Source organism: Terrapene carolina, unplaced genomic scaffold (assembly GCF_002925995.2).
Source record: "Terrapene carolina triunguis isolate 2854851 unplaced genomic scaffold, T_m_triunguis-2.0 Scaffold68, whole genome shotgun sequence".
Taxonomy (NCBI): Eukaryota; Metazoa; Chordata; order Testudines; family Emydidae; genus Terrapene; species Terrapene triunguis.
This window is the reverse complement of record NW_020664419.1, coordinates 53,204,636-53,228,757: the sequence shown is the minus strand read 5'-3', so window position 1 is coordinate 53,228,757 and position 24,122 is coordinate 53,204,636. Positions and strand designations below refer to the sequence as shown.

Sequence of the window (24,122 nt, the reverse complement as noted above, 5' to 3'; positions counted from 1 at the left end):
AAATAAACTTTGATTGTTTCTCCACCCCGGTATGTTTATTGGCGCGAAGCACGCCGGGCAACGAACCCCGCTGTTGCTGTCCTCGGGCCTCTGTGCCTGCAACAAGCTTGCTGAGACCACAGCTGCTGCAAGCTCCCTCTGTCCTGAGCCCTGCTCTATGGAAGATGGGGTAAGCGGGGTGCAGGAGCAGGGGGAAGGGGACACCCTGACAGCCCCCCTCTTCCTTCCCTCCCCCCCGGCACACCAAGTAGGAGTCTCGGGAAGCAGCTCCAAGGCAGAGGGCAGGAGCAGCACATGACAGTGGAGGGAGGGACACAGCTGAACTGCAGGCAGCTGCTGCACAGGGAACTTAGGGGAGTGGGGAGCTGATAGGGGGCTGGTGGTCCACCCTGGTTCCAAGCCCCCACCAGCTATCTGCAAGGGGCTGCTCTTCCTGCAAGCAGGAGACAAAGCAGGCGGCTGCCAAACAAGGTTAGAAGGGAGCATTACACAACTTTAAACGAGCATGTTCCCTAATTGATCAGCAATGTAACAATGAAACAATGTTAACCAGGATGACTTTAAGTGAGGAGTTACTGTACTTGCGTAAACTATTAAATAGCACTGCTGTCAGGATAACACTAACTAACTAAAAACTAATCAATGTCAGACAGTCTCAATACTGGCAGCTAAACTGTGAAGTGAGTCAGGGAACAATGGTAAAGAAAAACTGTTAATCTGTGAGGACCCCTGTCTGTACAATGAAGATGACAGCCTTTAAATTGCATAAAAACAAGATGCATGTTAAAATAAATGTTGGCTATAAGATTAATTGACTAACACTGCTATGTTTAGTATTTAGAGATGGGTGCTGAAGTACTGTAATTGTTAGCAGTGAATCACAGATTTGCCTCATTATTACAGGAGAGGTGCATAAAACTGTACATATGGTGATACAATGCCTAAATCTAAATAGCACACTTGGCAATTACAGTGAGAGCTTTTTAGAAGCTGTAGATGGTGTGAAATACTCTAACTAGCAAATGATCTTCTGGTGTGTCTCCTTTCAAACCCTCTAATATGAATGTAACTGGTTCATAGCAGATTACAAGATGTTCTCAACTAGATTATCTTAGTTTTTACTTGTCTGAGGATAGAATTATTGGACTACTAGAATGTAGAATTGATGCCTACATTTGTATGTTTCTATTTGTGAATTAAAAAAAAAAATTATTTGGAAAAAGAAGAAGACGAAAACTATCAGTAAGATCAAAATAAAGGGTCAGTGCCAGCTCCACTGAATTCAACAAAGCTATACCAATTTGCAAAAGCTGAGGATCTGGCCTATTGTCTTTGTACATACACACGCTAGATTACAAATGCCAGGACACTCTAGGCAGTGCAAACAGAGTAGACTATAGGTGTTTGTTTCCACCCCCATGATTTTAAGCATGGAAATTCAGGCTCGTATATTAATGTGATTATGCCAGCATGATAGCTTGCGTTGTTCCTTGTGAATACTTAATAAATGGGCAAGCTGACAAGACCATAAAACCACAAATAAGTTCTGCTATCAAACAACCCTAAGAATCTTTGTTTTTTCAGGCAAGTTAAAAATGAGACCTATGGGGATTGACAAGGTCCCTTTAATAACAGGATGACATCTAAAGGTTACACTGTTTGTTTTTCCTTATGGATCAAAAAAGACTTGAAGCAATATAACTGTTAAATACTCAGAAACACAGGAGATTTAAGATTGAAAGGAGCCAGAAGCCCTATACCGGTCCATCCTCCTGAGTTGGCAGTTGTAACAACAACACTTAGCACTTATGTGGTGCATTGAATCTTAACATGTTTGAAATATATTTATTACACCTACAACAGTTTCCCTCTTTCTGTTATCCAAGTGGTCTCACTGTCCTCCTTCAATTCTTTTTCAAAATGTATTTATTTCATATAACTGCACCACTAACCTCTACTCCAGCTCAGAGCTGAGCAAAACATGGGAGGTTCCATTTTGCAGGATTCAGAATGGAATACTTCCCCATTCTTTCATGAACATTTCAAGAATATTTTACACTGAATTTTTTATCAAAATCATTTAAAAAAAATCATTTACCACAAGTCACACTTTCTTACTGAACTAGGTATTGGGAAAACAGAACCTTATTTCTGCTCTTGCTCCTCCTCTTGTCTTCCTGCTCTTCTCTCCCCTCTTCTGTTGTCTCTCTATCTATATGCTGCAGTAATAAGAGATGTGATCAAACATTCTGTGGAGGCCTGATGATAATATTCCATATAGTAAAGGGCAATATTAGTAAGGACAGACAGACACAGAAGCCTAGCACATTATTATGTGCATAGTATCTTTCAATATTTTCCATATTCCATTTCCTTCCATGTTTTTATCCCATTTTATTCTTTGCAGAACTTCTTGTATATATGTAAATCTGTGCAAAATATCTGACATGAAATATTAAAAAATAAATACATGCAGTTTATGATGATCTTGGTTATCCTTCTAACCTTTAATCTGCCTTTAATCAAGGAAGACTCAATAAGAAAGTGTGCATATTGATGAACACACTACTGCCGACTCTTGCAATTTTATTGAAAGTCTCACAGTATCTGGTGTTTTGTAAAGCTCTTAGAGTCAGGTGATTACGTGAGGATCTCAGCTTTCAGTTAAAAAAAAAAAAAAGTAAGTATCTAACAATCATGGTTGTGGAGAAAAACTTGAAAACATGTACCTGGGTGTACCCCAAAAGGTTTTAAATAACCCCCATTCTTTATTATTAATTTCATTATATTAAAGGCAGTCTATGATTTCTGGGGGCCTGACTCATGATTTTTGAATGCTAAGGATTGGCAGTACTTTGAATGTCATTGCTCCTATCTCACTATATGACTAGTCACACAACACTGGTTATACACCCACATAGAGTGATTGAATGATTTATTTTTTGGTTCAATGGCTGAAAAAAAAGTCAGTTCACTTCAAACTGAAACTGAATTATTTTGTCTGTCATCAGTGAAACAAACAAACAACAACAACAACAACTGCGTTTGAGTCAAACAAAACATTTCAAATGTTGATTTGAAATGACATTTTGAAACAATAAAATTCAACAGTTAAAATCTGAAGTTGAAGACCTGAAGAAGAGTTCTGTGTAAGCTTAAAAACTTGTCTCTCTGACCAACAGAAGCTGGTCCAATAAAAGATATCACCTCACCCACCTTATCTCTCTTATAATTCAAATCAACATTTTGTTTTGAAAAATGTTGATTTTAAACAATATTTTATTTTGAAAATTTAATTTTAAAATGTTGAAATTATTCGTTTTGAAAATGTCAAAATGAAACAGAAAAATTTGAACATTTAGACATTTCCAATTTTTTTTTAATTCAGCTGGAAACTATTTGCTAAATATTGCCTGAATTTTCAGTCCCTCAATAAATGAATTTTTGGTGAATTTACTATCAGTGGAAAAATTTCACTACTCCCAAAGTTCTGTTGCAGCATGCACTAGGCCAGGGGTCAGCAACCTTTGGCACGTGGTTCGCCAGGGTAAGCCCCCTGGCAGGGTGGGCCAGTTTGTTTACCTGCCACATCCACAGGTTTGGGTGATCGCAGCTCCCACTGGCTGCGGTTTGCAGTCCCAGGCCATTGGGGGCTGCGGGAAGCGGCGCGGGCCGAGGGATGTGCTGGCCACCGCTTCCCACTGCCCCCATTGGCCTGGGACAGTGAACCGCGGCCAGTGGGAGCCGTGATCACCCAAACCTGTGGACGCAGCAGGTAAACAAACTGGCCCGGCCCACCAGGGTGCTTACCCTGGCGAACCGCGTGCCAAAGGTTGCTGACCCCTGCACTAGGCTTAATGTTAAACCAGGGCTGGATTCTCAGTGGGTGAGGTCTTTTAGGTTGTTCTAAAGTCCTATCCAATTGATAGAACAATTTTTATAGTGGGGGTGCTGAGTGCCATTGAACCAAACTGTAAACCCTGTATATAATGGAAACCACTTCAAGCCAACGGGTGCTGCTGCACCCCCAGCACCGCTAATTCCAGCATGTATGGTCCTAACCATGTATATGGAAAGGATGTTCCCAGGAGGCCATTACATTGTGTTTCCATGAAAATGCAACTTTGCCTTTGGAATTTTTCAAGTCAGCATTTTGTCAAAGTTATGCACACTTCCTAGATTTCAGCAAAAATGTCAGTGGAGCTTTACATGGTGTGATTTCCAGCTTCAAGCTGGGTTTGTTGGGTGTTGTCACATGGTTGAACTCACATAGTGTTTCTTCTCTGGATTAGCTGAATTTATTCATTGCCCATGCAGAGCCAACAGAAGCCATTTGACCTTTTTTTTTTTTTTCTGTGAGGAAAATGTGTTGTCCTTGATTAAAAAAAAAATATTACCATAAAGTGGCCAAATAGGGAGTGTTAGAGTTATGAAAATTGAAGAGGAAAAGCCTGAAATTGATGCACTAGAAGAGGAAGAGATAGTGAAGGTGACAGGGCAAGAGAGAGAGCCAAAAATGGTATGTTTAGCACCCGAGTTTTGCATGGACTAGAAGGGCAGTGATAATCTGTGGTGTTTTCTCCACCCATATAGCAATGGAGCATAAAGAACCATACTCAGGGTCTTCTGAATATTAACGAAAAAATATAGATGAAATTTGCTCATGTCAGTAGGGAAACAAGTGAACTTTACTGGAAAGAATTATCGACCAACAGGGGTCCTGGAACAATTTTTATAGTGGGGGTGCTGAGAACCATTGAACCAAACTGTAAACCCTGTATATAATGGAAACAACTTCAAGCCAGGGAGTGCTGCAGCACCCCCTGCTCCCCTAGTTCCAGCACCTATGGTGACCAAGTCCCATCTTATTGCGGTTAGTGGCAGAATTTATTTGGCCTTTGAAACATATTTTCTTAACTGGCATCAAGAAATAACACACCACTGGCAGAAACCTTATTCTCCTTGAGCTAATGTAAAGTAGCTTACTTCTAATGATTGCAATGCATCACAAGTTCAAAATAAATTAATGGCCATTAAACCACAGGCTTCTCATGATTTATATTACAAACGCTGCCTAGACATCATACATTACCAAAACCACCTTTCATTTGAGGAGTTATGTTGATATTCTTCAGCCAGAACACATTAAAATGATCCAGTGACATATACCAGCTTCTGCAAGAATTTAGAATGTGTGCTTGTAATGAGAATATTATTTAGGTTTACTAGTAAACGAATGATTTTCTTCCTTTAGGAAGAACTATGATTCTCTAGTATGAATTAATATGTCTCAATGAGGAATGACTAGACAGTAACCTGGCTGATCTAACTGATCTATGTACCTGAACAGTTTGCCACTTAAATTTTTATAGCATGTAGCAACAGGTGGTGATCAAAACAAATTTGTATTTTGCTATTTTCCTTTAATCCTAGATAAACTCTGCTTTCTCAGTGGCCACAGGGCCTGAATCTTCACTGTCTTGCACTTGAGTAATTATTTACAGCTGTGAAAAGTAAATGTACAAAGTTACTAATCAGAATAGCAGTGGTGTACATCTTCTTTGCGTACACTTTGTACTTGTGTAAATGATGATGCAAGGTGCAAAACTGGAGAATCTAGCCCACACATTGTGGATTTCGTTGTTTAGTGGGACAAAGTACTCTCCTGTATAGTTAATTAGCAGGCAAAAGTTTTGTGGCATTCAGACTGAGTTTCAAGGAACAAGACAGAAAGCCATGATTTCAGAACACTATTTCAGAACTCTTTAAAAAAAATTGTGTTTAATGACTACTGTTCTGCTAAAAGGCAACAGAGGGTCCTGTGGCACCTTTGAGACTAACAGAAGTATTGGGAGCATAAGCTTTCGTGGGTAAGAACCTCACTTCTTCAGTGCCTAAACTCCTCTGCACAGTGGTCACAGCTGCCATAAAGGCTACTGAAACCTTGACTCTTTATTAGTGTCTGAGAAATGGCTCTGCTGCAACTTTGCAGCCCATACAGGGTGAAAATTTTAATTTCTCTGTCCCTTGAACAGCCAACTTACTCAGGAAAACAGAGGATATAGTGGAAACTGTTTTGCCATCTAACTATTGTGAATTATATGGCCCCCATCACTGTATTATTTGAGTATTTTGCAATATTTAAACATATGTATTAGAGGTGAGTGAATTTTGGAATTTTTGTCCTGCAGGAATTCTGACATTTCAACATTTGTTTTCATCCTAAATTAGGATGAAAAGTTGAAATTTCAAAATTATTGATGGAATGAAAATGTTTTTAAAAAATAGATTTTGTTTCAACGTTTTCATTTGAAATGAAACATTCTGACATTTCCAAAATCAACGTTTCATTTTGGTTTGTTGAAATTATTTGAAATGTTTTGTTTCAATTTCAATTTCCATATTGTCTTATGGTAGTTGTAGTTCGGAAGCCTGATGCTCGCCGTTTCCTCTAAAGAGGCTCCCTAGCAGGACTACAGCAGCCATAAAGCAACCAGATTCATATGACCCCCATGATACACGACACAGCTCAGTCAAAGGGAAGTCCCTTTGTTGTATTACAGGAGTCCTCCAGGGAGCCCAGCCCATAGAAGAGAATTGGGTTTTGAACTACAACTCCTACAAGGCAATACATGCATGATAGGGAAATGCAATTTAATGTTGAAACAACTCTACAAAGCATTTCATGTCATGTCAACAAACTAAAATGTTTTCATTTGAGGGTTGAACAACCCTAAATGAAATGTTTCATTTGGATTTACCTGACAGAAAACCAATATTTTTAGCAAAATCTATTTTTTTTTTAAATTGTGGAAACTGAATTTTTTGTTGAAAAATCACTGTGTCAGAAAATTCTTTACCAGTTCTAGTATTTATTCTTACAACCCCGGCAAGGTAGGTATTATCCCTGTTTTACACAAGACACAGAGAGTGATGTGCCTAAAGCTATATGCCCACCTCCACATTTCTCTCTATTCTGGAAGCAGCACTCTCCCTGATTCGTGAGAGGAGAAGCTGGGTCCTATACAGTAGTGAACACAGTTTGGGTGTTTTTGATGAGGAGATAGTTAATATTCCTTGGCTGGTGAAAATTCATTAAAATCAATGGAGTTATACCAATGTACAACTTAACAGCTTCTAAATAAGATGTGAACCAAATTGTCTTCATTCACATGCACAAGTCCCACTGACTTCACAAGGAGTTTGTAATGGCTCAAGTAATGGATAAAAAGGCTAATTAAGGCTGATCAAAAAATCAAAATTCTTTCACCAAAATAGTATTTTTTGGGGGGCAGAAAATGTCTGCTTTCCTTGAAAAAATGATTTTGTTTTAATTGGAGAACCCAACAATTTTCTGCTGGACACTGAATGTTTCTGGATTTTGGAAATTTTTGGACAAAAAATGTTGGTTTTTATAGAAAACTGTTTTTTGAACAAAGTTGAAATGCTCCTCTGAAAAATTCTATAATAACAAAACATGTTTTCATCAAAAATTCTGCTGAAGCCCTTTACCCCCACCTGCTTTAATATTGTTTTGCCTTTTTGTTTGTCATGTAGTTTTAGATCACTACCAGCCTTGGTTTATCACACCAGATTACTGTCCCACCTCAGTACCTGACTAGAATAATTCACTACAGTCAAGAGGCCTGATTCTCCTTTAACTTGCACCACTTTGCACAGTGTGGCTCCAGGGAGTCAATAGAGTTACTTTTGTCTCTACACCTATGCAAGGAAGAAGAGAATCAGACTCACATTTCTTAAAGCTGAACTGCAGAGTGTCCTCCAATTCCAATTGTATATCTCCAGGGCACTTTTTTACAGACCTCAGACTCAAAGGTTAGAAGTAACATGGACTCCTGGCAATAGTTAATCAGATAAGCATTTCTTTATTGAACTATAATGTTAAGAAGCAAGTTTGCAATAAATTCTATAGAGGGAGACTTTTATATTTAACTAAAGATCCTTAAATACTCCTCTCTCTTTTTTAAAGTAACAGTTCTGAAGTTTCCTGGTTTTTATTAAGAAGGTAGGTGTGACCCTAAGGGCAACACAATGCCAGTTGGCACACTGTTGTCATGATATAGACCCAAAAGATGGGATGTAATAGATCATTGGAAAACTAATAACTGACTGATTATTAATATTCTTGCATGATGTATGTGTGATAAACCCACAAAGCACTTTTTAGATATGCAGTGCAAATATGTTCTTAAAATGTATTTGATAAGCAGTGCCTAAGCCACACCTCTTCCAGACAAAGGAATGTGGTTTCATCTGCTTGAACGTATCTCCGATGTAAATTAAGCAAGGGATGACCAAAGCCAAAGAAAATCCTGTTTATATGCAAAGTAAACAAAGCCATCAGAAGAGCAAATGGGGGAAAATGACTACTTAACAATCTTGACAGGGGACGGAACCTGCAGCTCTAGGTAACCTTCCTGTCTCCTGAAGCAAGGTCATAGACCTTTGGGAAATATAAGCAAGGACAGAAACCATTCTGGCATCCATCACTCGAAGGATTAAAGGGGCCAGAATTCTTGAAATCAGAATGGTGGGCCTTTCATGCAAGGGGGCTGAAGACTCTGGAAACTGGATATATATGAGAAACCTGCTTAGACAAAGATTATAACTTTTGAAAATTGTTTTCATGTTAGAAGCATAATTCTACTTTTGTTTGCTTATAACACTTTCTATCTTTATTCCTTATGCTTGGTATCACTTAAACCTATGACTTTTTGTTTAGTAAACTTGTTTTACTTTTACTATAAACTAATTCAGTGCTTTGATTAAAATAGAGTGTTTGTTAATTGTTAATGACTCACTCAAGGTAATGAGCTGCTGGGTCCTGTTCCTTTAAGGGAGCAGTGAACTTAACTTCTGTAAGTGTTCAGCAAGAGGGCTGGACACTACAGCACAGACGGTTTGGGGGAAATTCAGGACTTGGAGGGTATTGGGGTCACTCTGCAAAAAGGACCAGGGCTGTGGAAGCCAGGGTGTGACCTGCATGCTTGTATGTGGTCTATTGGTATCAGGACTGTGAGCCGCAGCTAGGGTGACCAGATAGCAAGTGTGAAAAATCAGGAAACTTTTTTTTCCCAGGGTGGGAGAAGTATAGTTGCGTATATAAGACAAAATCCCTAATATCGGGACGTTGGGTCATGCTAGCCGCAGCAGCATAGTCTTTAAGGCACTCAGAGTTGCAGGGCAGGCGGTGACACAATGCCTTATTGGCCTAGGCTGAACCCCAATGCATGCAGAGCAGGATTTTTCTCTTCCTTCTAAGTCATAATGATGAACTGAATTGTTTTATAACTCAGTGCTGAAAGGAAAAGGCGATGGTGAGCAATCCCATTAGATAATGTAAAGATTTAAAATTTTAAAGTACATTTTACGTGGAAAAGATCATTTCCGTTCAAGACTTAAGACCCACATAAATGGGAGCAAAATAAGAAGCAGAGATAAGCTTAGCAGCAATAGGTTTCATACTGAAGAGCTTAGGCAAGTGGTTATCTAAATAAGGAGTTCAATCTTTGCTCAAATACTGTACATCTTAGCTGTTAATTCTCTCTATTTTATTTATTTATATTTTGCTTTGGAGAGAGGTGATTAATACTTTATATATAATTTCATGTTACTTCATTTAACAAGTGGGAATAAATAACAATTAAGGATGGGATTTCAAGAGTGCCTAAGCTGGTTTAAGACCCTGATCCCGAAGACACTAAGGGCTACACTACACAGTTAGGTCAACATAAAGCAGCTTTATGTCAGTGTCAGTGTCTACACTACAGCCTTCCTCCCGGAGATGTCAGTGCCCTACTACCCCAACATAATAAATCCAGCTCCACGAGAGGCATAAGGCTTATGTCGGTGTAGTTAGGGGGACACGGTGTCCGTGTAGACACTGCATCCCTTACATCCGCTGTTGGCTGTCTTGTCAATGTCATGGCTCCTGCAGTGAAATTGACAAGAAAGCTGGGCAGCTAGAGGCCAGCTGCCCTCCACTCCTCTGGAAGCCGGGGCAAGAAGCCCAGGCAGCCAGTGATCCCAGCTGGGAGCCATGATGAAAAACACGGGTGGCCAGACCCCGCTCTCAGCTGGGAGCCTGCATTAGACTCCACTCCCTTGGGGCGAGAAGCCGAGGGCGGCTTCCCCCGCTCCCCGAGGAGAATGGGAAATGGATTGGGGGCAGCCCTCCAGAATCCCATGAGCCTATGGGGCAGCCAGGCTCCTGGCAGGGAGCTGCCAGTGGAGCTGAGAGACTGGGCTCTCAGTTCCCCACTCTGCCCCTTTTAGGTTGGTGGAAGCACTCCTGGTGTGGACGCTTACCACTGACCCAAGGAGGGTAGTGTGGACATGAACCACCACAGTAATTACTGCAGTGGCTGTAAGTCAACCTAATACAGGTCGACTTAAATTTCTAGTGTAGACATACCCTTAGGGGCTTGCTTAACTTTAAGCACTTGAGTAGTCCATCATAACTTTGAAATTAATGGCTCTACTCTACACATATACTTAAAGATAAACACATGCCTAAATGTTGGCGGGATCAGAGGCATAGTGAGCTCAGAATCAGGCCCACAGTCTGGATTCAGTCTCAGGAAGCTATTTTACATGCCTGAAACACCAGCACAACTCTACAGATGATGAGTGTCATTCATCAATGTGTGTCCCAATAGCTCCACTGTCTGATTCCTTATTTTCACTTCTCAATTTTTTTCAGTAGCAACTAGACCATGGTGGCTTTATTTAAGGTCATGTCTACACTAGCACTTTATTTGGCCAAACTTTTGTCACTCAGGGACATGAGCTGGTTTTATGATGTCTACAGGAGAGGTTTCTCCCATCGGCATAATGCAACTACATGGGCGATCTTACAACGGCACAGCTGTATCAGTAGAGCTGTGCCACTGTAGGCCTATAAGCGTAGACATAGTCTGCATCAAAGCAATTTAAAGCACCAATTTTAATCATGATTTAAATCAGCAAGCAGGAAACCTTGATTTAAATGATCAATTTTATTGTGTTTTGCATTTGTACTTTTTATTTTCTAAAGAAAGATTTTTTTCTTTACCTGGTAACCATTAAAACATATTGATTTGCAATTAAATATAGCCTTTAAACTAAATTAGGTGCTTATTTTTGTTAACCAGGAGGATATTGTATATCCACATATGTTTATCTGTGGAATTATATAGCTTAACTTACATTTATTCAAATTCTTAATGTTTACATTCTTTATTATGTAGAAAATGGTGAACAATCTCTCTCTTATTTACTACATGATGATTAATCTTTTACTTATAATTTGTGTAAAGCTCTATTCAGATGGAAATTAAAATATAATTTAAAAATATTAAAATGACCGCCTTGCACCTTAAGTGGGGGTGGGCCATTGTCCGGCTTGCTGGGGGAAGGGATATAGTACTTTACAGGTGGGGGTAAGAGAGAGACACAGAAGCTGCTTCAAACATATAGTGTGTCAGTGTGGCGACGCTGACATCTCCCAGGGACTGGAAGGCCTGTGGAGTTGATAAAGGGTGAGCCCGGCAGGAGAAGCCCCCGTTTCCCCAGACCACATGGAGCAGCACCCACCCTCTCTGCCCTTGGAAGTGGCAAAATGCCAGGTTGGTCAGGACCTGCTGTGAGCATTATACAAACCGCTCCTTTCTTGGGTTGCTCGGAAGGAATTTTTCCCTCACCACCAGATAGGCCAAGATGGAGTCGGGGTGTGTGTGTGGAGGGGTTTCATCTTCCTCACAGCAGGTTCAAGGGGCTTTGTTATGGTGAGCATTCATTATATAAGTATGGGATTGATGTCCAATGCAGGTACTCCATAGGGAAGGCATACAGTGACCAGATAAACAGCTTGGTAAAGGACTTAAAGGAAGTGTTTGTTAAAAGAGCAGAATGGGGGACAGAGGATGGGGGTGGGGCACCTATGACTGGCACAGCCGGGAGCCAACCCTCCCTTCCTTTATAGTCCACCTTAACCCTCATTTGAGGGGTGGGGGATGGTAAGGTTCCAGAAATGGCTGGCTGGGGATCAGAATAGAAGAAGGGGATGCTGGCGGAAGCCCCCAGGTTGATATTGAAATGATCATGGAGTTACATGCACTCTACCCTTTTATCCGCCAGGTAGTCCCAGACATCTAATAATAAAGTTGCAGCCTGATTAAACCATATCCACCTGTCTCCTATCCTCTCAGTATAGCCGGAAAATCTATTTTTTTATATTTTCAATTAAATAAAACTACCTTAAATGTTCTGAGTATATAAGACAAAAAGTTTAACCATACTTGTGTATTTAAAATTAACTCATTTACTAAACAAAGGAAGTACCTGTAGTTAGTGAAGGAAATTGATTGTTTCTGGTCACTATGTCCCTCAAGATTTCAGAACTAGAGGACCTCATCCTCTCACATCTAGTTTTTATTCATAGAGTCTCATTTTTTTTCAAATTCCCAATTGGTTTCTTATAATTGAATTAACTAGACATTGAACTCAACTACATTGTGAAGATGAAATGAAGAAAATATTCTCTTTATAACTCAGAAGAGGCTATTGCTGTCTAAAGCTGGTTTAGCACTTTAACAAGCTCTGGTTCCAGGCACAGCTGGTGACTTCCACCAGTTCAGTGGTTTGACTTTAAAACTTGGTTGTTGCAGCTGTAGCTGTGTTGGTCCCAGGATATTAGAGAGACAGGGTCAGTGAGGTAATATATTTTACTGGATCCACTTCCGTTGGTGAAAGAGACAAACTTTCAAGCTACACAGAACTCTTCTTTAGCTCTAGGACATGTAGGAAATGTGGGAAAACTTGGTGGCAAACATGTACAACTTGATATTTTTTTATTTAATTTAAATTATTTTAATATATTATAAGAAGTTTAGGCCTTAACATGGGTTGTGAATTTCAAAATTAATTTTAAATGGTTTTATTTTTTAAAAACTAAACCCATATTTAATTTAAATAAAAAACATCCAATTTCAACAAACAAAAACATCTAATTTTTTAAAATTTGATTTTTATCCACCCAGCACTAAATTAATATCCCAGAATGCATAGGTTTCAATTTGACTGTCACCTGCAGATTCATCAAACATAGCACACAACCACAGACTCCCTATCAATACAGCATTTATATCCCACTGTTAGTTCTTTACTTTTACTGTTCTTTGCTGGGCAGAGGTCCAGAAAACAAACAAGGACCTTAGTCTCACCATACTAAAACTGTTTGCTCTGTTTTACCTTTAAAACTGTATGCAGCTCACTCACATCTCCAGCATAGACATTATGGTGTCTCTGTTCCCTTCTAGACTGCCTGGTTTCTGCAAAGAGATTCTCTAATATCTCCATAAATAGCATCTCTGTGCAGCAATTAGGGAATTAAATCATAGCACCTGTGAAAATCAGAACCATTTTAATTAGATGTGTAAACATCAATTTAGGTGCTTAACATTAGGCATTCACATTTGAAAAATGTAGCTGCAGGGATTAATTGTGCCATTTAGGCACAGACCAACTGAAGGAGTAGTTCAGAGCAAAACCACCCTGGGAGAAGTTCAGGGAGGGATTCTACCTCTAGGAGACAAAATTTTTCTTGATTTTCCCTACACCTGGGGAGGGCACACCCACAGCTACACCCCTTCAAGCTCGTTCTCTCACTTGTGCCAATCCTGCCCAGCAGGCCATTGCAAAAGGGCTGTGCCACTTTCTCCCTAACCATTTAGGGTAATGTGTGCCCCTGGGAAAACAGGGAGCAATCCCTGTGTTCCTCTGGTCACAGAGACTATGGTGTCTGGCTCCTATGCAGACTGTGAAAGGTAAGGAAATTCATTATGCTTTCCTCTATTGTTCACATGCTTAAGGACCAAACACATTCTAGCATTAAGAAACATTCAGGATGGAGATAAAATTCAAGTCAAATTAGTATTTCCACAGAGGTTAAAAGCTTATTCTTATAAAGGAAGAAAATGCTCACTCAATCCATCTCTGTTTCTGGAAAGTCAAGGCATCACACAGAACTGCAAAATGTAAGGTGCCTCCTACCATCAGAGAAGAGTTAATATGGCCAGCTGATACTGACTTTTATAGGGAAATGCCTGGGAATGCTGCTGCAAAGAAACTGAAATATATTCAACTTTTAAAGCACACAGTAAGCAGAAGAACTGGTGACAGATCCACAGATTTCAAGCTTCAGTTGATCAATCAACTACAAAAGAGTGTAAACTTGGCAGTTCATTTGGATTAATCAGCATTTATGTCCAGTTGAGATATTATTTAGTGGGTGATGTGATTTAGGCAAGTTATATTAAGGGAAATTATATTTGTAAAGAACAACTGCTAGTGAACATCTTCAGCAAAAAAATGTATATAAGTGGATAACTTTATGAGCTCTAGCAAATTGTAATGGCACCACAACTGGTCTCACAATTGATAAAGCTGTGGCATTGACGAGAAACATTGTGAAATGATACGCAGGATACAAAATGTAGATCAAATACCATATGGGCTTATTGTTTAGTGCACCAGAAGCTCTGCCTGCTAACAATGTGTGCAGAACTTCACAGTGAGAAAAATTGGTCTTGTGGATAAAGTACTAGACCAGCGTCAGGTCTACACTTGGAAAGCTTTGCCAGCATAGCTGTACCAGCAAAGTGCTCTTAGAGTGGATACAGCTTATACTACCAAAACTGCACTTGTGCTGGTATAGCTTATTCCAGCTCCCCAGCCAAAATAAGCTATACCGGCAAAAGTACAGTTTTACCAGTATAACAGCCTCTACCCAAAGGGCTTTTTCCAGCATATCTATGTCAGTCACAAATCACATCTCATCATACCCCTGACATATGTAGCTATGCTGACAAAACTTTGTGACTCAGGAGATTTGGGTTAAACCATTGTTCTGCCACAGATTTCCTGTGGCACCTTGGGCACCCCATTTAATTTCTCTGTGCCTCAGTTCCCTATCTGTAAAATGGATATAATAATACTTCCTCTCTACCCCTCTGTCTGTCTTGCCGTACTTAGATTGTAAGGTCTTTGGGGATGGGACTGTTTTTTAGTGTACAGCACCTAGCACAATGAGGCCCTGATATCAATTGGGGTCTCTATTGGTAGTGTAATATAAATCATCATAATGGCAGGAACTTAAAGAGAACAATTAAATTGTATATTTTGTAAAATCAATGCATTTGATTATAATCATTTCAAAGTTTTATACAGATTGCTTGCAGAAGTTATCAAGAGGGAAACTGTTGCAAGGAGTGTTAGAATTAAGTGAAGAAATCAACATCTTTTTTTGCAACAAAGTCGTCTAGTTTAATCACATTCTTTGATCTGTTGTCAAAGCTAGTATAGCTAGAAAAAATATTTCCTCCTCTGAACAAACTTAATGAAAAGCTGTAGTGCAACTGCTTCACTGATTTTTGACTTTGGAAAAAAAAATAGCTTGCCAAAACCTGTGGGGAGGGGGAGAAGAACAACAGACTGCTCATGTTCCCTGTTACTCCTGAAATTCTGAGAGGGAAAAAAATGCACAGTTTGCATTTAAATAAGCAGTTATAATTGATCGTTTGCCAAAGGTGAATTTAAAATTGACAGAGTACTAAACAAATGACACAAGAAGGTTTTGATTGAAAAGAGAAACCTTTTGCAGTAGATATTGCATGTGATCTCCCCACAGAGCTTGAAAACTAGTTAATTAAATTAACTGATACACTAGTCTCAGAAGGAAGGTCAACACTGTCTCATTGTTTGTATTTTGGAGTTCCCTCAGGATCAGTACGCATCTCTCGCTAATAAGTCCATGATCTACTTCTTTCCACTATCAACCACATATATTTATGAACTACAGTAGGATTCTTCTGAACAATAACAGCTATTTAACTCTGACATGGAAATATCTCACAAATGAGCCTCCATTCAACTCTGTTCCACTGGAATATACACTTCAAAAATAAACAGGCAAATATTTCTTTCTGATTTCAAAACAATGGAATAGTTATGCTTTATAATAGGTACATTGTAAAACATTAAGTTTATTATTTCATTTAGTGTGGTAATACGATTACAATAGTATACACAGCAGGACTAGATAGACTTTTCCTTCCCCATGGTACTTTTTTGGGTGTCTGCCTAAGTATCTCAGGATTCCATATGTGCTACACCATTGTTTCTTGACCTTTTGAGTCCCATGACACACTTATCATAAGTATAAGCATCGTGTGATCCTTGATATGATGAACTATCTGGGAACTAATCCAATATTACTAGTACACAGAAAGTAAGCATGCTTTACAAGTTGAATGCACATATCAAAGGACAAAATTGGTCCATTGATATCTATCTTAAACAAACCAAAGGTTTTAGTCCCTCAGAGACTGTACTTTATGGTGTATTCTATTTATTGTTTTTTTCAGTGACTGGTTACTCAGAAAAATTTGGGACAGGAATAAAGGATCTTTATTTTTGGATAGAAACACTGGTAGTATTAGCGCTTTGCTGATATAAGTGCCCAGCTTAAAAAAATCAAAAAAAAATCGATAAAGCAAGTAAAACTGGTTAGAGATTAAAACAGTTGCTCTGCTGAATGATAAATAAAATAATTCATGTTACATGGATGTATGTAAATGTGAGAGGTTTGAATAATTCATGCCACATAAATAATTTAACCTAAAAACATATGTTATGGTATACACTATATTGTCATTTATCACAATTTTGGGGGTGAGGAGGAGGTTGGAGGGATAGTTTTGTGACATTTGAATGTTTCTAAAGCAATTATTTAGAATTATGGTAAACATTATAACACAAGACAAAATCAGATGGTATTTCTCTCCATAGCAGCATATTCCTAACTGTGAGGCTGGCTTCCCAGGGGAAGCTCAGGTGACCCGAGGGAGAAATTATTATTATTGAATCGGAGCCCAACGTGAAGACTGACAAGAAAGGAAAAATAGTAGACTGATCTCATCCACATGTTTAGAGTAGTCTGAAAACAGCAACATGGAAAAAAGTCACCAATGAAGGCCGTTTATGCATCTTTCTTCCTTCGTCCAGTTAAATAAGTGTTTTCTGTGTATTAGGCAAGTTTGAGGATTTAGGAGGAAGATTGCTATGACAGTAGTTAGAAAACTGTCCTGCAGAATACACCCTCAAGCTTATTAGCAAAGTCTTGGAAGCGGCATAGGAAGAAGAGGTTATACTAGCCTATGAAGGATTTCTCAGGCTTCTTTAACATGTAAGTCTTTTTTAAAATTAAGCTACTGTAAGTTTATTTTTGTTACTCTTGAAACGTCTTTTCTTGTATTTGTCTCAGTTTGTTAATGAGATTCACAATTCTCTGTTCTTGTGCCATCTCATTATGACTCCCTTTCCTTTATCTGCAGTCTCAAATTAACTTGACATAGATGTTGTACATATATTTTAAACTAAATGTGAACTATTCCCTCATGCCCATGAGGCATTTGGAAAGTTGATACGTTCTGTTTTCAATGACACTTTAAATTAGGTTATTAAAATTCAACACTTTGCATATTCTGGTGGGGAATATAGGTTTGTCCCTCACAACAAGGGATATAGGTCAGGACAGGAAAGTTTCTCAATCACCTTCTTCACATTCACTCAGATTTGTGTGCCAACCTCTGTAAAAATCAGGAAAAACCTCTCAGTACTTCAACAGAAAAATCACGGGGGCTTAGTGCTAGTGTAAAAGTTAAAAATGCAGCCATCTGTTGTTTGTGTTACATGGATTTTGCAAACTGTCATTTCCATAGAGCATGCCATTTCATCTTCACAGCAATATCACTGAAACACCCACTGAGGTAAAATTGCAAATATTTTGAACATACCATATGAAAAGTTATTTTCCCAATTAATATTTGACAAAGACACTATGAGCACTTGTCTGTAGGTTATTTATTTTTGAATTGTCATCTGAACAAACCCTTTCAAAATTTGTTGCTATATAAAAATAAGTAACCTAAAATATACATCACTTAAGACATGGGGAAAAGAGAGACGAGAAAAGTGAACTACTGTACTTTTTGTTCACTGTCAGAGTTTATCTAGTGTGAAATAGTCACAATTATTACTTAAGTTTCTATAGCATCTTTCATCCAGAAGGATCACAAAGTTCTTTTAAAATGATCTATTTAGAAATTACTTCACTTAGAATGGAAATGGATCCTTCTCTCGTTGAACTATGGCAACTCTTCAGGGAATTCAGTCCTGCTAGATGCTGATCCCTCAACTCCCGTTGAAGTAGAAGTTGAGACAATGGGAGTTAAGGGCACTTAGCACCTGGTTTGGACTAGGACACCATGATCTATTGCCATTCCTTTCTATCATCCTTGTTGGTCTTTAATTTTAAGTACTGCCAGTACCTGTGGGGGTGGGGGTGGAAGAATATTTTAATTAATAAAGATGTGACACCATTTTGTTACCCTCAAAAGTATTGTCTGTTTTCTTGATAAAAGTTATCAAATAATGGAAGGGGACTTTGAAGTTGTACATAGAAATGGCTATACTTTTATTTATTTATTTTTCTATTACAACCATAAAATACCAAAACACTTTTCTTTGAGGGAAATGTTTCATTTTGCTGTGCTGAACCCCAAATAGTCATTATTGGGCCACCATGGAACTTATCACTGAAAAAAAACAGTAGCAAAGCAGAATCTAATAGCAAAAACAAATATTATTTCCCAAGGAAAATTAACACATAGGGTCAGACATGTCTGGGGTGCACTGAGCTGTCACATGGAACTGGCTTCATAGTTGTCAAGAAGGGCCCTATCAAACTTCTGCTGCTGACAATGAGAATTTTTCCATTGATTTTAATGGGAAGTGGATTGAACCCTAAGAAGGCAACCATTTGGAGGAAGCTTTCTGTTTTACTGCAGCCACTTTTTGGCAGTTAATGCTGTGCAGAGTAAAAAGTGAATTTATGAAATAAATAGAGAACAAAGTTTAATCTATGTATGTATAGTTATATAAATATTAAAGGAGGTAGATAGATAAAAATAAGTTGCATTATAGCCACTGACACACAAACTCCACAACATCCTGTGTCTTGGCCTCCAGTAAAATAAGTTCGGTGGTCTCAATCTCAGTCCCTTGTGATCAGGAGTCCATCACAAAACCATCACCTTTAATTTAACACAATTGACAGTTTCTGCTCAAGAGAGGCAGAAGAATGAGTTGCCATGGAGACTGAACTACTGCTCCTCTCCAGAGAGGATGATTCAGACTGCACCGGCTGAACAATATGGGGAGCTCTCACTGCCACTGGCTGCCCATTGTCCATGTACCATGATGATCACACAGAAGACATTGTTTTCAGGGTTAGCAATTTAATCAACTTGAACAAACAGAAAATAACTAACTAAAAAGAAACACAATATATGTGCTCATTGTTAAAAGCATACAAGTGTGCATTATATTGGATTGAGAGGGGGGAAAAGGTTTCATATTGATTTAATTTATACTATTGCCACCTCGGCTTAGTGCTTTCCTAACGGGGTGAACACTGTGCTTGACCTATTTGCTGAAATTCACCAGGACTCTAGGAGACCATATGGATTGCCAGATGGTCTGCTACAACGTAATGCCATTTATTCTAAGTATGAAGTAAGTGATAAACATAATTAACATTCTCTTAGCTCCTTACTGGATGCCTTTTATTAGTTTCATTTTTTTTCAAACATTGAAAGGTAAGTTAATATCTAGTTACTGAGACACAGATGCCATCTAATTACTGCAAGAGGCTGCAGCCTCTAAAGCAAAGAACCTCTGAATAGATTCTAACTTACTCAATGACCCCACTGAGATGATTAGTAGGTTGAATGCTAAGCCATAATGAGTATGTCAGATCTTAAGATTTTTTTCGGGTTACTTCAATTAGCAGTATGATGAACAAAGCGTACCAGTAACATTTTAGATATACCTATTGCACTTCATAGTAAACAATCCAGCTTGTACCTCCTGCTTATTTCAGATTACAATACATCAAATGCTAGAATGAAAACATAGCCCTATCCAGAGAGGGAAAACAATAGAATGATTTCCTTCTCAAATGTTTTTCTTAGGGCTTGCCTACTTCATAATCTGCCAGTGATTGTCTAAATGGCTTATTTTTTAGGAAACAGTTATACAGTAGCTGTGGCTTCAAAGAAAGTTTATGTTGGGCAGGGTTGCCCACTCTTAGTATTGTAATAAGACATTGAAATAACTTTACACAGTTTTCTTGTACTGATGTTATTTACATTGACTGAGGTATACATTGGTTAGTCTAGATTGAATGGGAAATTAGCAGGTTGTTGGCCACTGGATTTAAAGAAATACTAAATAAAAAAATAGGTAGTATCATAAACAAACTCTTTCTGTTTTGTGGTCTCCTAAAACGAGCTCTCCCATTGTTGAATGCTCTATCATTAGCATTTGTACTACTAATAATTAAGTGCCAAATTGAGAGATTATATGGATGGTTGTGTAAATTAAACATTAATCCCAGGCAACAAAACACTTAGTTAAGGTTGCAGGACAAATCTGCCTTTACGAAACTTTGCAGTGATTAGAGGGGCATGTTACAAACAGTAAGACAGACTCCATGCCCTCAGGAGGCCCTGCACAGAAGACACAGCTAAGAGGAAAGGGAAGCAAAAATGGCTTTAAAACACTTTTGCGCCTCCCAGATTCTGCATAGAGCAGGGGCTAATACAGGAACCTCCAGCACAGCCCAGAATAGGCATGGTACAAAGGATTATACTCCATCTCCTGTCCAAGCACTGCTGCTGAACATCCCAGGACAGAGGCTCTGAGATCTACATCTGTAAGGAAAAGGACTAGGAGCTTACTTTGTTAAGAATGAAAGTGTATGTCTCCAGCAATCACTTTTTAAGTGTATAGGGCCTGATATTACCATATTGTATTACTATTCAGGTGTCACTTCTGAGAAATATGTGGGTGCTCTTTAATAATTATGAATACTATATCTTAAGCTGCCACTGGCCTGTTTTCAGGACAAATATATTTTGACTAAGTGTTTCCCCATGAGAACCATCTGGAACATTCCAGACACGAAGGAGGAGATGTCTTATGATAGTCACCTATCAGCTTCCACTGTCATTAAATGACAATGCCAGAATTACTGGCCCTGATAACCCTGACCTAGTCCCCTGGACAGCCTACAGCACTAGTTTGATTGGGGGTGGGAGGGCAAGCCCACTAACACTTAAAGAAGCCTCCAAAAGAGTGAAGAAACCAAGCAGGGTTTTAAAACACACTTTCCAGGGTGTGGAGAGAGATACTCAGACAAAGCAACCAGCAGGGGTGCCTGAAGAAGCAAAGCTTGCCTTGGTTGCCATTATGGGATGGTAGTACTTTAGGTAAGATAGACATGTGTACAAGTTTTATTTTTAGTCCTTTTTTCCTAATGTGTAATTACCTTTTCTAACCTTAAATACGGTTATTTGTTTTGTTTTCAAGAACATGGCATCTTGGAATACTTATTCACTGGGCATTCCATTCTCTAAGGGAGGAAATGCTGGTGCCTGAAACCCAGTAGGACTTGCAGGATGATAAGCAGCTGGTATACATGGGGATTACTCTGGATCTTAGTTTAGAGTGGAATAATCATGAGATTCCATGCGAAACGGGTAAGGGCAAGAGTTCTAACACTTCAGGGAAAGTGCCCTCAGAGAGACCACAGGAGGGACAGAGGGGCAGCTAGTCTCATAAACTTGATATTAATATTATCAGAATTTTCTAAATTTAAGTTCAATCAACTAATATCTGGTACTGGGAACTCTTTGAGGCCCTGAGCATCACTGGCAGATGAGAGCACTCAGCACCCCATTGTGTGCTCAGCACCTTGCAATATCGAGCCCTACATTTGAACCAGATGAACCAACGTATCAGGTAGACTAAATTTTATTGCCCTCCTTTATATGTATGGTTTTTAGTGTGATTGAATGATTGATTTTTGGAGGTTTTTTTGGCTACAAAGTGACAAAGTTGGAAGTCTTTTTGAAGAACCTTTTGTCCAGTTACAGACAAATATAGCAGAACAACTTTACCTTGGTTCCAGACCTAACCCTGACTGATATTACTTTTTAGATTTAAGAAAGGATCAGGGGCTGGTGAAATAATAGGGTTCATGATGGAAACATAGATGCAACCTTAACTATGGAGTAGCTACAGCTATGCCATGATAAGTCAGGGTATGGTGAGCGAGTGTGCAAGCAGGCAACAGGAATTAACTTTACATTATTTAAGACTACACAAAACCCTAAAGAGCTATACCATTTGTTAGTTTCTCAAATGCCTTACCTCCTGCATACATAACAGCCAACATAATCGATGATATCCAAGCTATTTCACTATATGATGTGTGGAAGATCTCCTGAATTTCCTTGAAGAACACTGTGATGGCTTTTGGGAATGCATAGGAAAATCCAATGGAGATAAAAGCCCCAAAGACCACAACCCAGCCCCATCCTCCATCTGGGGGTGCGTATTGTGGTGCTGTTGTTGCTGGCGGCATTGTCAGGCTTTGTCTGTTTTCAAGCTAGGCTGCAAATGAAAAGTAGAAACAGTGTTTCAAATAGCATCCTTTTTGCTTTAGCACACTGAATTTAACAAATACATATTACTGATAATAATAATGGATTATAAATCATAATCACAATAGAGAACAATCTCCCAAATTATACCAGAAGGCGTGGTATGATATAGCATGAATATTTGCCTTTAAAACCATGTCTACCCTAGAGTGAGAGGGGGAATTAATTGGCAATAGTTATTCAGAGAATTGCATTAAGTACCTTGTAACTGTTACAGATCATTGATCCCAATCACTGAAGTTATATTTAGCAATTAATCACTTATAAAAAAGTGACATTTTGGGCCAGATTCTCAGCTGGTGGGAACTGACATAGCTCCAGTATCTTAAAGATTTGTCCTTTTAATTCAAACACAGGTGTCAAAATATCAAGCAAAGCTTGATTTCACCCTTATAGTAAATGATGGTAAAAAGTTGCAATCCACTGTTACTAAATGCTATTTCAATAACAGCTGCTCAAAGTTTACAAGTCTTTGGGAAATAATACAAAGTAACAAATTTCCCAAAAAATGCTTTTGAAATCTTTCACTTTTACTATACGAACATGTTTTTTTTTTAAAGTTTCAAATCAGATTTAAATTCTCTATGTATCCATCATAAGAGTTTAAAAAAGTTATGATTCTGTGATGTATTTATTTTTGAATTTTTTAACCAGCTTTGTTGGCATACTTTGATGTACGGAGTAACTTATAAGAATACAGTTCTTCTTTCAGCTGCACATTACAGAACTTGACTTTAATACTTTGCTTTTCTTACATACACAGAATTCCTACTGGTGTCAGAAGGAGTTCTGAACATGTATACGTGGCAGATTTTTAAAGTCAATAACTGCCGTGAGGATATGAGAGCAGAGTTTTTTACCAAGAGAATAAAATGTCTCTCAAACTTTTAACAGCTAATAATTTTCTATTGTAGAAAGCTTCAGGAATCAAATCTTACAGATACACCACTTCATGTTCCTCTTATGGGAGGGATAACAAGTGCAACCAGCAAACACTATGGAGCCCAAGAATTAATGGGCAAATCAAATCAACCCCCATTAAACCCTATCTAATTAAGGTTTATACTTTGCTCATCTGGTATCTGAACACCAAGACCATCCACATCCTGCTTAGAAATCAACTGGTGTCAGTGGAGAAGATGTTGGATGGAATGTCTGCTTCCTAGTCCTGCTATCCTCCCACCATGGTATCTCCCGACCCGAAAAACATGGAGCACCAGTCATTCAGTGTTTACTTCTATGCTTTTCCAGAACATGTAGAGAGCATGCAATAAAGCTTCCACTCTCCACTTCTGTTCCTTTTTGGTCATTTCATCTCTGTTTTAAGCTCAAGTGATCACCTCTATACCATCAACCAAAGTTACAGACCCAGAATTATGTGTAGATTTCCATTACGCATACTTTTGCCAGTGGATCTCCATGTGATTTTTTTTCCCATGCCACTTAAAGAATGCTCAGATTTCTCATAGCAAATTGTATCAGTGGTGGCAGTGA

General features: G+C 38.7%; 1 protein-coding gene across 1 annotated transcript in view; it reads right to left on the bottom strand.

Moving 5' to 3' along the window:
* Positions 1–24,122, bottom strand: part of SLC16A7 (solute carrier family 16 member 7) — a 125,156-nt gene that overhangs the window by 27,643 nt on the left and 73,391 nt on the right. The window contains exon 2 of the mRNA XM_024205104.1: positions 22,336–22,578. Coding sequence (XP_024060872.1) covers positions 22,336–22,549 — 214 coding nt within the window. The 5' untranslated portion in view covers positions 22,550–22,578. The remainder of the gene's footprint in view (positions 1–22,335; positions 22,579–24,122) is intronic.